The sequence below is a fragment of the Peromyscus leucopus genome, chromosome 8a, assembly GCF_004664715.2.
Source record: "Peromyscus leucopus breed LL Stock chromosome 8a, UCI_PerLeu_2.1, whole genome shotgun sequence".
Taxonomy (NCBI): domain Eukaryota; kingdom Metazoa; phylum Chordata; class Mammalia; order Rodentia; family Cricetidae; genus Peromyscus; species Peromyscus leucopus.
In genome coordinates, this window is record NC_051085.1 from 24924249 (window position 1) to 24937298 (window position 13050).

Genomic DNA, 13050 nt, shown 5'->3' on the forward strand with positions numbered 1-13050 from the left:
CCTTAAAATAAGAAACACACCCAAGTGATTGCTCTCATTTTAGAAAGAATTATACACTCACGATTGAATACCTGCTAATCCAATTTCTAAGTGTAACTGAATATACACAAATATCTTGATAAAAGGGAATGGAGAAGCACTAGGTGCTATTAAAAAATAACACAGCAAATCATTAAAAAAGGATTTAAAAGCATTTGTACTAATGACAACATTGTCCACAAACTAGAACATTTTGGAAAAGCGAAAGAGGGATATTGAACACATAAATGACACCAGCAGGTGTTTCCACAGTTAACAGAATTTAGAGCCGAAAAGAGCCTCTGAAGTCATCTGTCTAACCTTCTCGTTTTACAGCGAAGGAGGAGGCCCTGATGTGAAGTCATCTGCTCAAGGTCACAATACTAATGAAGACAAGAATAGAATCCAGGACCTTCTACTCCCAGTGCAGTGCCTTGAAATTCAAAATTCTAACCAATTCAAAGGACAAAAGCCAAGATTAGGGATAAGGACGTTGATTGTGACTGGAGAGTATGTTGATGGTTTCCGGCTTTGTCGAATTCTGTTTTCTTCTATGTTGAATCAAGGGAGGTGATAGTCTCTCCATCAAGTATGAGAGTAAAAGTCATATAGCTGAGTGTTGATTTTGGTAATCAAGGCTTGGAGCCTAGGAAGATGGCTCCATGGGTAAAAGCACTAGTTATGTAAGCCTAGTGTCCCTAGTGCAATCCCTGAAAGCAGTATGAAAACCTGGATGAGCTGGTGTGCATCTGTAACCCTAGCACTCCCATGGAGAGATGGGAGGCAAGGTTAGGAGAATTGTCCCGAAGCTAGTAATATTCAGCACAGCAGCTGGAACTAGATAACCCATGCCAACAAGGTGGGGCATGAGAACTGACTCCTCAAAGTTATACTCTGCCTTCTACATATATATGCCTATGCATGCAAGCGCGCGCGCGCGCGCGCACACACACACACACACACACACACACACACACACACGAAACAATTAGTAAATAAAATGTTAAAGAGGCATGTGTCCTTAGCTATTAAAAAAAAAAAAAACAATTCTGGACCAAAATACAAAGACATAATAATTCTGGCTCAGTAGCTGAAAAAAAAAATATGGGCATAAACACAGCAGTATGGCTTTAAGCGTGACATGACACACTCTATAGTTTTCTGTCTGCTGGGTGACCTTTAAGCACCCCAAAGTAGTTATTTGTTTACTCTCTTTGAACCGGGACAATTTTGGCTGTTACAGGGCTGGAGAGCGTCTAAGTTCATGTTTGTATACTTTTTTCCTCCCTTCTTTACCATTCAGTCATATTTAATAGTAAAAAGGGCACTGTGTTTCTGTTCTCTTTAGAAATGACATGAAAATGGACTGGGTCACAGATAACTTTGGGGAAAAAAAAAATGAGATCATTCTTTTCATGCTAATGTTGGAGGCCATACTATGAGTAATGTATTTCAGGTAGTCATTTCTTCCAGAAGAACGTCTGCCTTGTACAATTTCTTAATGTACATGGCCTCAGTTGTTCAGAAAAGCTCTTCAACCTCAAGTTTTCTTTCTAGTTCATAAGGAAAAGAGATCTGGGATATTTCAGTTAAATTTTCACTTTAAAAAAAAAAAAAAACAAACAAACACTGAAGAGAAACAACAATGTCCCAGCTCAAACTATGGGGATTTGAAGAATAAGACAAACCCATATACTTCAAAAGCTGTCAACTCTAGAAGAGTCCCAGAAATGGGCTCTGCAGCATGACTCTTCACGTCCATGAAACGAACCAACAAATAGATGCGGGAGCCTTTTCTGGTAGTTACGTATAGCGTTCCACCCAGGACTCAGTTTAGCGTTGCAACCAGCCATTGCTCTCACTGCTCAGAGATTTATATTGAACTACATATATAAAAGCTGGAACATCCCCCTGTTTTGAATTTTTTTCAGTCAGATCATCCAATGTGGAGATCTAGGCTTTTGATCCCCCCCACCCCCGCCGTCAAGTGTAATCTTACATTCTCTACATCCTAGAAGAGCAGAGTTTTAAGTGTGTGTTAACAGAATAAACATGACTTAGATGCATATGAGGCTCCGAGTCTGGGTAAAAGTTGGGATAGCTGCACAAAGAATGCTTTTTCCTTAAGAAGTTACATACTTAGAATACTACATCTCATCGAGTGCACTATTTTTCCAGTGTTGGATGTTTCCCCCTAGAATCATGGAATGCTGGCTCCTTCTTCTATTTTCGGATCTGGTGACATGTCCATAGATATTTTCGTCAAGCAGATCTGTCATGGAGCTTATATAGAGGCACTTCCACATGTAAGAAATAGTCCAAAGAAACACCTCTAACTATCAGACTTTATTCTTAAGTGTTGGTGCAAATTCTGAGTAAAAAAAAAAAAAAAGCAACATTTGAGAAATATGTGTAATTAAAAATTAGTAAGAGGCCTTTCTTTAAGTTTTAAAATTTGTGTTTAGCATCTCTTTATATTATTTACAGATCTGTGATTTACTGATAATGACTATAGAATCAAAATAATGAAGGGACTCTGCTAAGGGTATCTAGTCAGTGTTCACCACAAGAGGGCCACCCTGAGTCGCTTCTCTTTGTTAGTAAGTTTGGAGGCCAAGCCTGGTTCAGATAGGCCATTTAGGGAGTGTGGTTTGGAGGAACAGGAATTAATCAATAGTGTTCTAAAAAGTGCACAGCCCAAAGGTCTCTACTAAAAGTGTTAGAGTTACCACTCTTGGACAGTAGCATCATATTTCCAAAAGCTGTCTGCTAAAATGGTAGTGATATAGGAAGCCGATTGCTGGCTCTTCACAGAGGGCACAGAAACGGAGAACCCGTGCCATACAGGAAAGACAGGAAGGAACAAACAAGCAGAAGCATTGATGGGAGCTTGGGCCAGTCACCTCTTTGATTTACAGGTCATGAGTGAGAAAAAGGAGCGTTCTTCTGGAACGGAAGAGGCAGGGGTGGGAGCTTGATTTTTGAGGCCAGAACAATGATGAGAAGACTGAGGTCACACTCTTCAGTGTAACCTATGGACCTAATGTAATCAGAAGACTTCTACAGCTGCCAGACTCATCCCCCCCCAGGTGAAGGCATCTCATAGAGTCCATGTGAGCCTGTAAACATAATACTGGGAAGGAAAGCTTGTCTGCAAACATCTCAGATGTCCGTAAAGAGAGATTAAAAGTTGTAGTATTTAATGGAGAGATACTTTAGTGTCTGTATACCATAGACTAAAGAGTCCATGTCTGACCCTTATAGTATATTGTGGGTCTTAGTGCCTTTGAAATAATTTGCACAATCATATTCCTAATCCACTGTAATATTTTGAATCTACTTGTTTCCTAAAAAGTCAGTAATTTCAAACAAGGAGATATTTTGGAATCAGTTTCATTCCTTCTAAAGTCAGGTTATGATCAAAGACATGAGTTTATCTCCTGAGTGTGTTCTCACATCAATACTGTCATGTCCAAGACTATGGAGAGGCTCACTTCTCTCCAACTCTCTCCTTTGTCTGCTTCACTGTGGCTTTTTCTTCAAGGAGTCCAAGCATGTGAGAACAATAGGAAGGCCCTCCATGTGGTAGCCTGACCCCAGTAGGTGATAAACCTCCAAATGAAGGTGCTAAGATTCCAAGGGAGCAAGTGAACTCCAGAATAAATTAGTTTGGGTACTTTGTCATGTAAAAGCTCTACTTTGGAAATTCTACATAATAGGTAAATTTAAAAGCGTGGGTTTTTTTTCTGTTCAGGAGTTAATACTACACGAAATGGCAGGTGTTTTTAAAATATAACAACAAAAACTATAGATAGTCATGAAAAAGAATGGCAAACTATACACAGACTGAGTCTTTGTATTGATATACAAAGACCATAATATGTACACACACACACACACACACACACACACACACACACACACGCGCGTGTGTGTGTAGCTCTCTCTGTATATACATACATATATATACACACATATATGTGTGTATAGAGATAGATGATAGATAGAAGACAGACAGACAGATACATAGATAGATAGATAGATAGATAGATAGATAGATAGATAGATAGATAGAATTTCAAGCAGAGAAGGCATGGTTGGGGTGGATTAGGACATAACAGGAATCATTTGTGTCTATAGCTCTACAAACTTTCAGAATGGCCATCATAAAAAGGAGCCATCATTTCTTCCTCCCTCCTAACTAGCAATACAAAAGCACTATTTAGAAACATGTTGGATGCTACTGCATTCATCACAGTGTATATGGGCCACAATGTCTTCTTCTGTTATTTCTCTCTGAAATCTTACTAGTGTCGTGAGAATAATGGGACACATTCACAGAGTGTTATTTTCATCAAATTGTGTTTGTAACAATCTCACCTACCCCAAAGCAGATTACAAACAGATCTAAAACTGCTTATCTCATTGTACCTTATGGCTTGTAAAGAGGGCTCTAGAAGATATGCCTTTATGGATACTCTTTTTTAATTGTACCAAATTCCATTATTTTAACAAACAGTTAACTTCTCTCACATTTTAATTTGACCCTCTGCCAGTTCCTGTTCATTCCCTACAGTCAATTAGGGCACCAGATTCTACCAGGTGAGACTGGGTCATAGCTCTATGAGAATGTAGCTAAAACATCGCATAGACTTTTGGAGTTAAGGCTGAGCTGCCAGGCTGACATTCCAAACTTCAATGGCAGATAATTAAACAGCCACATCCCAGCCTACCACATAAACTGCACATTCCTTGTTTGGCACCAAACTTCCCTTTGTTTAATGAGTTTCAGTTATTTTTATTTAAAAATAACCAAGCCGATTCCTGTTTTTTCTAAAACGTAGGCTAAATTAACAAAGGCTCTTGTTCCTGTGCCCAAGAATGTGCCATAGGAGGGAATTCTCTACAGTAATTTTTACTTTACAAAATGATTTCCAGCATGGCATTTAAATAACTTAGCTTTGAACACATGAGAATAGAAGATTCTTTGTCTCAACAACTGGGAGGTTTCGTGAGGCTGATCATTTAAAACTAGCAAAAATAAAATAACTGTTCACTGAACAAAGCAACAAAAATAATGCTGCAATGAGATCAAAGACCTGGGGGTGGTGGTATTTGTGGTGGTGGCGGTGAAGGGAGATGATGATGGAAAGAGGGGGAACTAGGGACTCCTCACAGGTCTTGGGCACCATCTTTCTTAACTTTTCTTCCCAACTCTAAGTACTAGGATCCTACAGAAGAGCCTCGTTATAAGAAAATCGGAGAAAGGTCACTTCATTGGTAGTTTTCTGAGACCATCTTTCTCTCTCTCTAGCTCATCAGCACAGTCTCTCTTCGACACAGCGGATTCTGACCATCTGACTCCAATGCACTTGTTACAGACCACATCAGGTCCTCTCTCTCTCTCTCTCTCTCTCTCTCTCTCTCTCTCTCTCTCTCTCTCTCTTTCTCTCTGTGTGTCTCGTAGGAACATAGCAGGAATCATTTGTGTCTATAGCTCTACACACTTTCTGAATGGCCATCATAAATGTGTGTACATGCTGAAGTACAGTAGAAACCTGGCTGGACAGCTGATGGGCCAAAGTTAGAAATAGCTTTCTTAGAATTCACTGGGGCAGTAAACTTGCATCCTAAAGTTTACAGATGTTGTCAGAGGGAACCCAAAGCCCCCAGGATATGCAACGGTAGTCATAACAGTCCTGTTTCAGTCTGCGATCCCCTTCCAGGCATGTTAGGAGAGTTTTATCTATGGAAGGCACGGCTGGGAGGTAACAGTCACATAAAATTACTGTATAAAAATCAGTCTTATGAGTTCATATCAATGTTTCTGTGGCCAGGATAAGCATGACCGCCAAAAAAAATATCTAAAGATGATGCTATTTGTCTAGTTCAGTCAGCACAAGTCATTGCTGAAGTTCCTTCACTCCCACCACCAATATTTCCAGTAACTTTAAGAAAGTCTAAGGCTTTTGTTGTTACAGCATAGTGGATCATTGTGAGGGTCTGACTTACTGTGCACATCTAGTTATCTGTGAGTGTGCCTGACTCTGTACTCAGCATTCTTTTCTTCTTGGTTCTCCTTCTCCTTACATTAGTATTTCTTGCGCCTTCTTTGATTTTTGTTAGTTTTGAAAAATTGCATTAGTGAAGAGAGTTTTTCTTTCTTTCTGAAGATTTGCTCTTATTTTTTATGTGTTTGATTGTTTGCCTGCATGTCTGTATATGCATCACATGCGTGCGGTGCTGACAGAGGCCAGAGAGAGGGCATTGGGTCCCCTGGAGCTGGAGTTGTAGATAAACAGTTGTGAGATGGCATTTGGGTGATGGAGACAGAACCTGGGTTCTCTGCAAGAGCACTAGGTGCTGTACGTCTTCTCCCCAGCCCCATCTTTTAAAAATGGTACCAGCACTGTAGAGAACTGCTCAGTCATTGGGACATCTTGAAGCATTCTCATGGATTTCCAGAGGCTCCACAGTTAGCTAAGAACCACTGCTTGACTGTAGGGTCTCTGACTCCAAGTGCCATAGACATTTCAGGCAAATTTCAATTTCAACTCTTTAACATTTATGTTCAGTTTCATTGAGGTTGTGGCTTAGAAAATTACCAAAAATCTAGCTGACAGATTGGGATTTTTGAGGTGTGTTGTTGTTGCTGTTGTTGTTGTATGACTAGTTGGTTTTGAGTTAGACTCTCAAATTGTAAACCAAGCTGATGTCAACTTTGCCATGGTGTCCTGCCTCTGTCTCCCAATGCTATGATGCAAGTGTGTGTCACTAATTTGACCAAGCATAATTTTTTTTCTCCTTTCTTTCTTATTTCCTTATGAACGCCTACCTAATCCTTAGCCTTTTGAATTTAAAGAGTAAAAGTCAAATGTGGCTGGTCATGTAATTCTATGGTAGAGTATTTGCCTGCCATACAGAAGACCCTGGTTTCCACCTGCTAACACTGGAAAACCAAAGGGAAACACGAAATCAAACAAAAATCTATCTATTGACTGATTCCAATTGCTGGTAAACCACTCATCAGACAACACCATTTTCTTTTCTTCAGAAACAATTATAACAAAGTAATCAAAGTACAAAGAAAAATCCCAAGCAAAGACAAAGATAATGGACATTAAGAGCAGTTAAATTGAACTTTTCAACTACTGTAAATTTTTCTAAATTTAAGTGTGTGTGTGTGTGTGTGTGTGTGTGTGTATGTTGTGCTGTGTGTTTGTGTGAATGTATATGTTGTGTGTGGTTATGGTGGTGGTGGTGGTGGTGTTACTGCATGCAAGTAACTACATGCACAGGTGGAGGACAGAGGAAGATGATGAATGTCTTCCTCCTCTACTTTCCTTGCTGGTCCATCTCCATGCCCTCTGCACAGTATTTTATGTGAGTTCTGGGAATTCAAACTTGGGTCCTCATATTCTCACAGAAAATTCTCTTACCTACTGAACCCTAGCAAAATTTTCCTACATCTAATATTTAAGGAGAAGTGGAGCTGTAGGGGGTGAGGGAAAACACTCTTCTGCAGATTAAGTTCCTAGGATCCCAAAGGCCTACTTACCTGCACATCTTTAACTAAAAAACTTTCCCACATTATCTGTTTCCTGTGGTCAAGATACTTCATTTTATCACAGAGTTTCACATGCACTGATCAATATGTGAACTAAGAAGAATATAATATCTTTTATTCTTTTTTTTTCCTGAGGTCTGGCTGGATAGCCCAGACTAACTTTGAACTCACAATCCTCTTGTCTTAGCTTCCCTAGTATTGAGGCTACAAGCATGTGCCACCACACCTGGGTCCACTGCTGGAATTTCTATGTATTCCAGGATTCCAGTGAGTAAACCACCACCAAGATGGACAGAGCAGAATCTCTGAGACATAGAGTCCACCCAGGTGACTTTAGGTATAGACAACAAAACAGGGATGTAGGGTTCACCAAAGTAAGTCTAGGTTTACAGAGTAGCTCCACTCGGTTTGGATTGTAACTCAAGGACATTCTAGATACTGTATTTATTTCCCTTCTTAAGCTCTTCCTCATGCTATATTGCTAGCATATTTTCTGCTGTGAAGGCAGTCCTGTGTGGTAGTTTATCATAGAAAAGAAGGGTCAGCAATACATAGCTTCATATATGATACATAAGTGGAGAGATAGCAGATTGGTGGAAAGTGAGGTAAATCAAATAAGGGGGACTATTTGGTTTCTTATTGAACTAAAAGATCAGTTAGACTCATCAGTTAGCCTGGGGATTCAAACTTGGGTCCTCATGTTTTCATAGCAAATCTTTGAAGACAAAACATATCAGCTTCAGAACATATTATTTACTTTCCAAGAGAGCTATATTTCATCATTTATCATTTTTTTTTTACAGATGTTTATTGGACACTGACATTTTCTTTTTGGTCTAACACAAGTAACACCGTGTGCATAAATCTATATAATCTATATCAGATAGTTTACAAAACATCAATATTTACTGATACTTAATGCCTTTACATGATTTTTGAAAATGTGACCAACTTAAACATTTCCAAATTTGAATTAACACTCAATTCCTAGGAATTGATTGTGAGACTTAGTCCATTTTTTTAGAGTTAACCTGTCAATTACGAATTAAAAGTACAGAACATATATACAAAAGAAAGGGGCAAAATATTATGTACACAAAAATCTGCTACACTTTCTTTTCCTTACCTGAAAATCGTTTGGTCATTGGGGTTTCCTATTGAATTTGACAGTGTGAGATGAGTTGTGTCTTTTTACAGAGATATGCAGTCTTCAGTGTTTTTACAGCCTCGGTTACTACAGAAATGATACTTCTTGGATGTCTTGTCTTGAAGGGTGGACAAAATAAAACAACTGAAAACACTACAAGGAATGATAAACAATGGAGGGCTTACAGTACAAAAAACAGTGTGAAAAGGAAGACAAGTTTAAATATTGTTGTGTAAGAAAGTGATGAAAATAATACAAGGATGAGAATAAGTAAAATGATGGGCTGGAACATCTGGGAAGGCAAATGTGGAGACAGGGAGAAGAGCTAATTAGTAGTCATTTTTAAAGCTTATGTTCATATCAACTTATCAAAGCACTGACTCAACCTAAAATAATAATATCTCTCCCCAATTAGGCCTATATTTGCAAATTCTTAAAATATTTTATTATAATATATAAATACATATATATATAATATATAAACAGCATTTTCTCTCACTCTGATAAATAAATAAATATTCCCCCCAAGAGTATAGCTGCAAAACACCACATGCTTGGTATTCAAAAAAACCTGCAAAATGAAAACCAAAAACTAGTACCAAACCTTACTAAATAGGAAAGAGTAAAATTTAACCTTGTGAAAGCCATTAAGTTCCATCAGAACCCCCCCCAACTCCCCAACCCCACCACCACCCCCACCATCCCCCACCCCGCTCCTCCCACAGCAAAGCATAGCAACGTGCAATATAAGCGATGGGGCTGCAAGTTCTCTAGCTGAGGTCAACAGGCAAGTAATCTGACGTCATGCTTCTGCGCATAGACTGGGTTTTAAACATCGGTGTCTCCAGTGTGTTCAAAGCCATGCATGCTGTTGTACTTCGGTGGGTTCTCCAATGGACACAGGACATCAGGCTGCTGCGAGGGGGCGGCACTGCCTGCTTGGCTCCATAAAGATCTTTTATGTGGTTAACGTGGGCAAAATGCAGTGATCTTTCAGTGGCCACCATACCTGGCCAAAGCTGCTGAGTCCCATTCATCCGGTAATGCCTCTACAAGTCAGGAGGGAAATGCTGCTTTCCCCTGTGCTGGAACACTTATTATTATTTCTTTGAATTAGTATCGCCTTAAAGCTATGCTACGAACTTCTCACTCTGGAGCTCCACTATTGAACTGATGGTGTTCTAACCAGAAATAACCACCGTGTTGCCTCAATTTAGCTAAAGGGGCAGCTTGTATGTGTCTTACCCATAGGGCTCTGGGCACAGAATCATGTCTCCTTACTACCAGTTTGAACATTCATCAGAAGTACTGGTTAATCTTGTTTAATTAGGAAGAAAAAAACACTTTTAGACAGAGTCTCGCTATGCAGCCCTGGGGGCCTATAATCACAGAGACCCATCTGTTTCTACTTCTCCCAAGTCCTGGGAATTAAGGTGTGCACCGCTTCCCCCGGTTTATTTGGTTATTTTTTATCATCTTACAACTCAATTTGAACCTTGCTCACAAACCTCAAATAAACACTTGAGGGTTCCTATTGAGTATGTTTATGCCAGCCAATCTGTTAGGGAAATACTGAAAAAAAAAATGTTGACCTTTTAAAATGATAATGTGCATTTAAAAATCCATCAGTCATTCCACAAAACCTGACTGTGTTGGTGTTGAATTTCCCCTTCTGCAGAACAGGAAGGAATAATTGTTATTGACCTAGCCGGTTTCGGGAACCTCTGCCTGGTGGAATACAGTGTGAAAACACAAGTGCCTTTGGGGCTTCAAAGCCCCGCAAGGCTATGAGATGGAACTTCCCTAAGGTAGGATGTGGAAGTCGGGGTCGGAGATGCCCCACGAGGGACCGCAGCTCCATGGGCCAGCCTCGCCATCGCCATGGCTCGCAAAAGGCAGAACTGTACCTGACTCACGGATATGGGCTCCTCGGCGCCGCGGTCATCCGCAGACTTGGGCACCTCCAGGCGGTCGATGAAGGTCTGCAGCTCCTTGCGGAAGGCCTTCATCTGCGCGTTGATGCGGTAGAGCAGCTCGTGCTCCCGGATGCGGCTGCCGTCGTCCTCCTCGTCCATCAGTCCGAACAGGTCCCCGTTGGCCACGTAGATGCGCGCCTCGGTGATGATGGTGCTCGTGTCGGCGATGAGCCGATCGATGGTCTTTCCCAGGCGCTCGGCCTCGGAGCGGATGTCCTTCATCTGCTGTCGATCGGAGAAGCTCTTGGGCCAGGGTCCCGGTGCCGGGTAGAAGGAGCGGGTGGGCGTGAGGGAGCGGATGTTCCGCACCTCCTCCGAGTCGCTCTCGCCGCCAATCGGCCCTTCCCGCTTGCGATGGGGAGGCCGGGAGTCGTCGTCGCTCTCCTTCTTGCCGGCGTCGCTCTCGGCGTCGCTGTCGCGGGGGCTGCCGCGGATCCCCAGGTGTGAGGCCAGGTCGTAGCGCTGCATGTTGGACATGAGCACGCGGTTCTCGTACTGCAGCTGCATGACCTTGCCGCTCAGCTCGTTGATCTGCAGGCGCGCCGCCTTCAGCTCCTCCTGCAGGGCCTCCGTCTTGGCGCTGTCGTGGTGCCTCGAGCTGTCGTGGCCGCTGGACTTGTACTTGTATTTGTTGAGCTCCGCGGTGATGCGTTTGTTCTGCTCCTCCAGGTCGGCCACGTTCCTCCGCAGCAGTTCCGTCTCGTCCTCTACCAGCTGGAGGTGCTGCCGCAGCTCCGACAAGGACTCGCTCTGCTCCCGCATGAGGGGGTTGGCCGAGCCATTGAAATCATCGCCCCGCAGGTCGTCCAGTTCCGCCTTCAGGCCTCGGTTCTCCACCTCGAGTTCCACTATTTTCCTGCCCAGGATGTTGGCCTCTTCCTCCACCAGCCGCAGCCGCAGCTTGAGCTCGGCCTCCCTGGTGCTGGGAGGCCCCCCAGCTTCTCCTTTGGGTAGAGGGCTGTCCAGATCCCCATAGAAGGATCTGTACTTCTGGAGTTCATGTTCAAATCTGTCCTTTTCTTTGTCAATCTTGGCCATTTTCTTTCTCATCAGGGCAGCTTCTTCCTTAACGAACTGCAGCTGGCACTTCAAATCCTCATTGTCCTCCTCATTAGGGGGGAAGTGGGGGAAAAGGACAGGAGGTCATTTCTATGCAAATAGAGAAAGCAACCAAGAAAGGACATCTGCAAAAATAACTTCCTTTTCCTTGTAATTACTACTTAACGTCACAAAGAGAGCTGTGTGTTTTCTCCACATCACTTACATTCTTTGCCCAACTGAAAATTAAGGTAGTGTGTGTGTGTGTGTGTGTGTTCTGGCAAGAAAAGAGGATAGGAGAAGGGGGAAATTTGGCCACCACTATTCAGCAGAGGCTGAACACCACACTCCTTCTACCTTTATGGCCTCACTCCAGCCATCAGAGCAGCTGGAACTTTTACCTCTTTACAGATGAGAAGGCTTATCATAGCAGAGCACAGGTTAGTAGGTGACAGAGCAGAATCTGTATTCCCGCCGATTGCAGCAGTGTTACCATTTGAGCTGTTTCTAGAACAGAGGCTCAAATAAGGAAACTAGGGCAGTGGGATAAAGTTGAAGAACTAGGGTGTGCTGCCCTCTGTTTTCCTTGAGAAGCCGTGTGTGAGCACAGAGAGACAAGGTGAAACGGCTTTCAGTAATGCACAGTGGGGTAAAGTTGAAGAACTAGGATGTGCTGCCCCGTGTTTTCCCTGAGAAGCCATGCATGAGCATAGAGAAGAACACAGAGAGCTGAGGTGAAACAGCTTTCAGTAATGCACAGAGTGGAGGCTAAAAGGATACATCACAGAAAGCTTCCATTAGAGAGTCCATTCCAGAAGAAGAGAATGAAGCAGCCTTGCAGGAGGCTCTTGAGATCAAAGACACCTTACAGTGTTTAAGACCACAGCAGCCGAAGATGAAAAAATAACCCTGAAGTTCTGAACTTTAGGGTCTTGGTAGATACTACTGATGACTTCAGGAACAGAAGGAACAAAGAGAAACAAATTCTTGGTAATGAATGTGGATTTTGGTATTTATAATGCTGTCTTTATGGGACAGTGTTGAATGGGGACTATATACACATCTACCAGTAGGCATGTGGAATCTCAGGGCTGAGATCATGAAAATTTATGCTCTGAAACCTAAAGTTATCTTGTATTTGACTGAAGGTTGTCAGAACAAGATGACTTGATGTGATGACTGAAACTATTGCAACGTTCATGAAGGCAACCAAACAAGAGATGAAAAGAAAGTCACAAGGGTAAGAAATGCTCAAAGGTTTGGCAGGTCATGTAGCAGTGTGGGATATTTGTACACTGTATGAC

At 42.1% G+C, this 13050-nt stretch overlaps 1 protein-coding gene across 4 annotated transcripts in view; it reads right to left on the reverse strand.

Moving 5' to 3' along the window:
- Positions 1-13050, reverse strand: part of Soga3 (SOGA family member 3) — a 70806-nt gene that overhangs the window by 7837 nt on the left and 49919 nt on the right. For 2 of the 4 annotated variants that reach the window (XM_028868317.2, XM_037200372.1), the window contains exon 6: positions 9448-11815. In XM_028868317.2, coding sequence (XP_028724150.2) covers positions 10502-11815 — 1314 coding nt within the window. In that variant the 3' untranslated portion in view covers positions 9448-10501. Of the gene's footprint in view, positions 1-8711; positions 9025-9447; positions 11816-13050 lie in introns of those variants that run through there. The other 2 variants (XM_028868316.2, XM_037200373.1) reach the window with 2 other exon arrangements.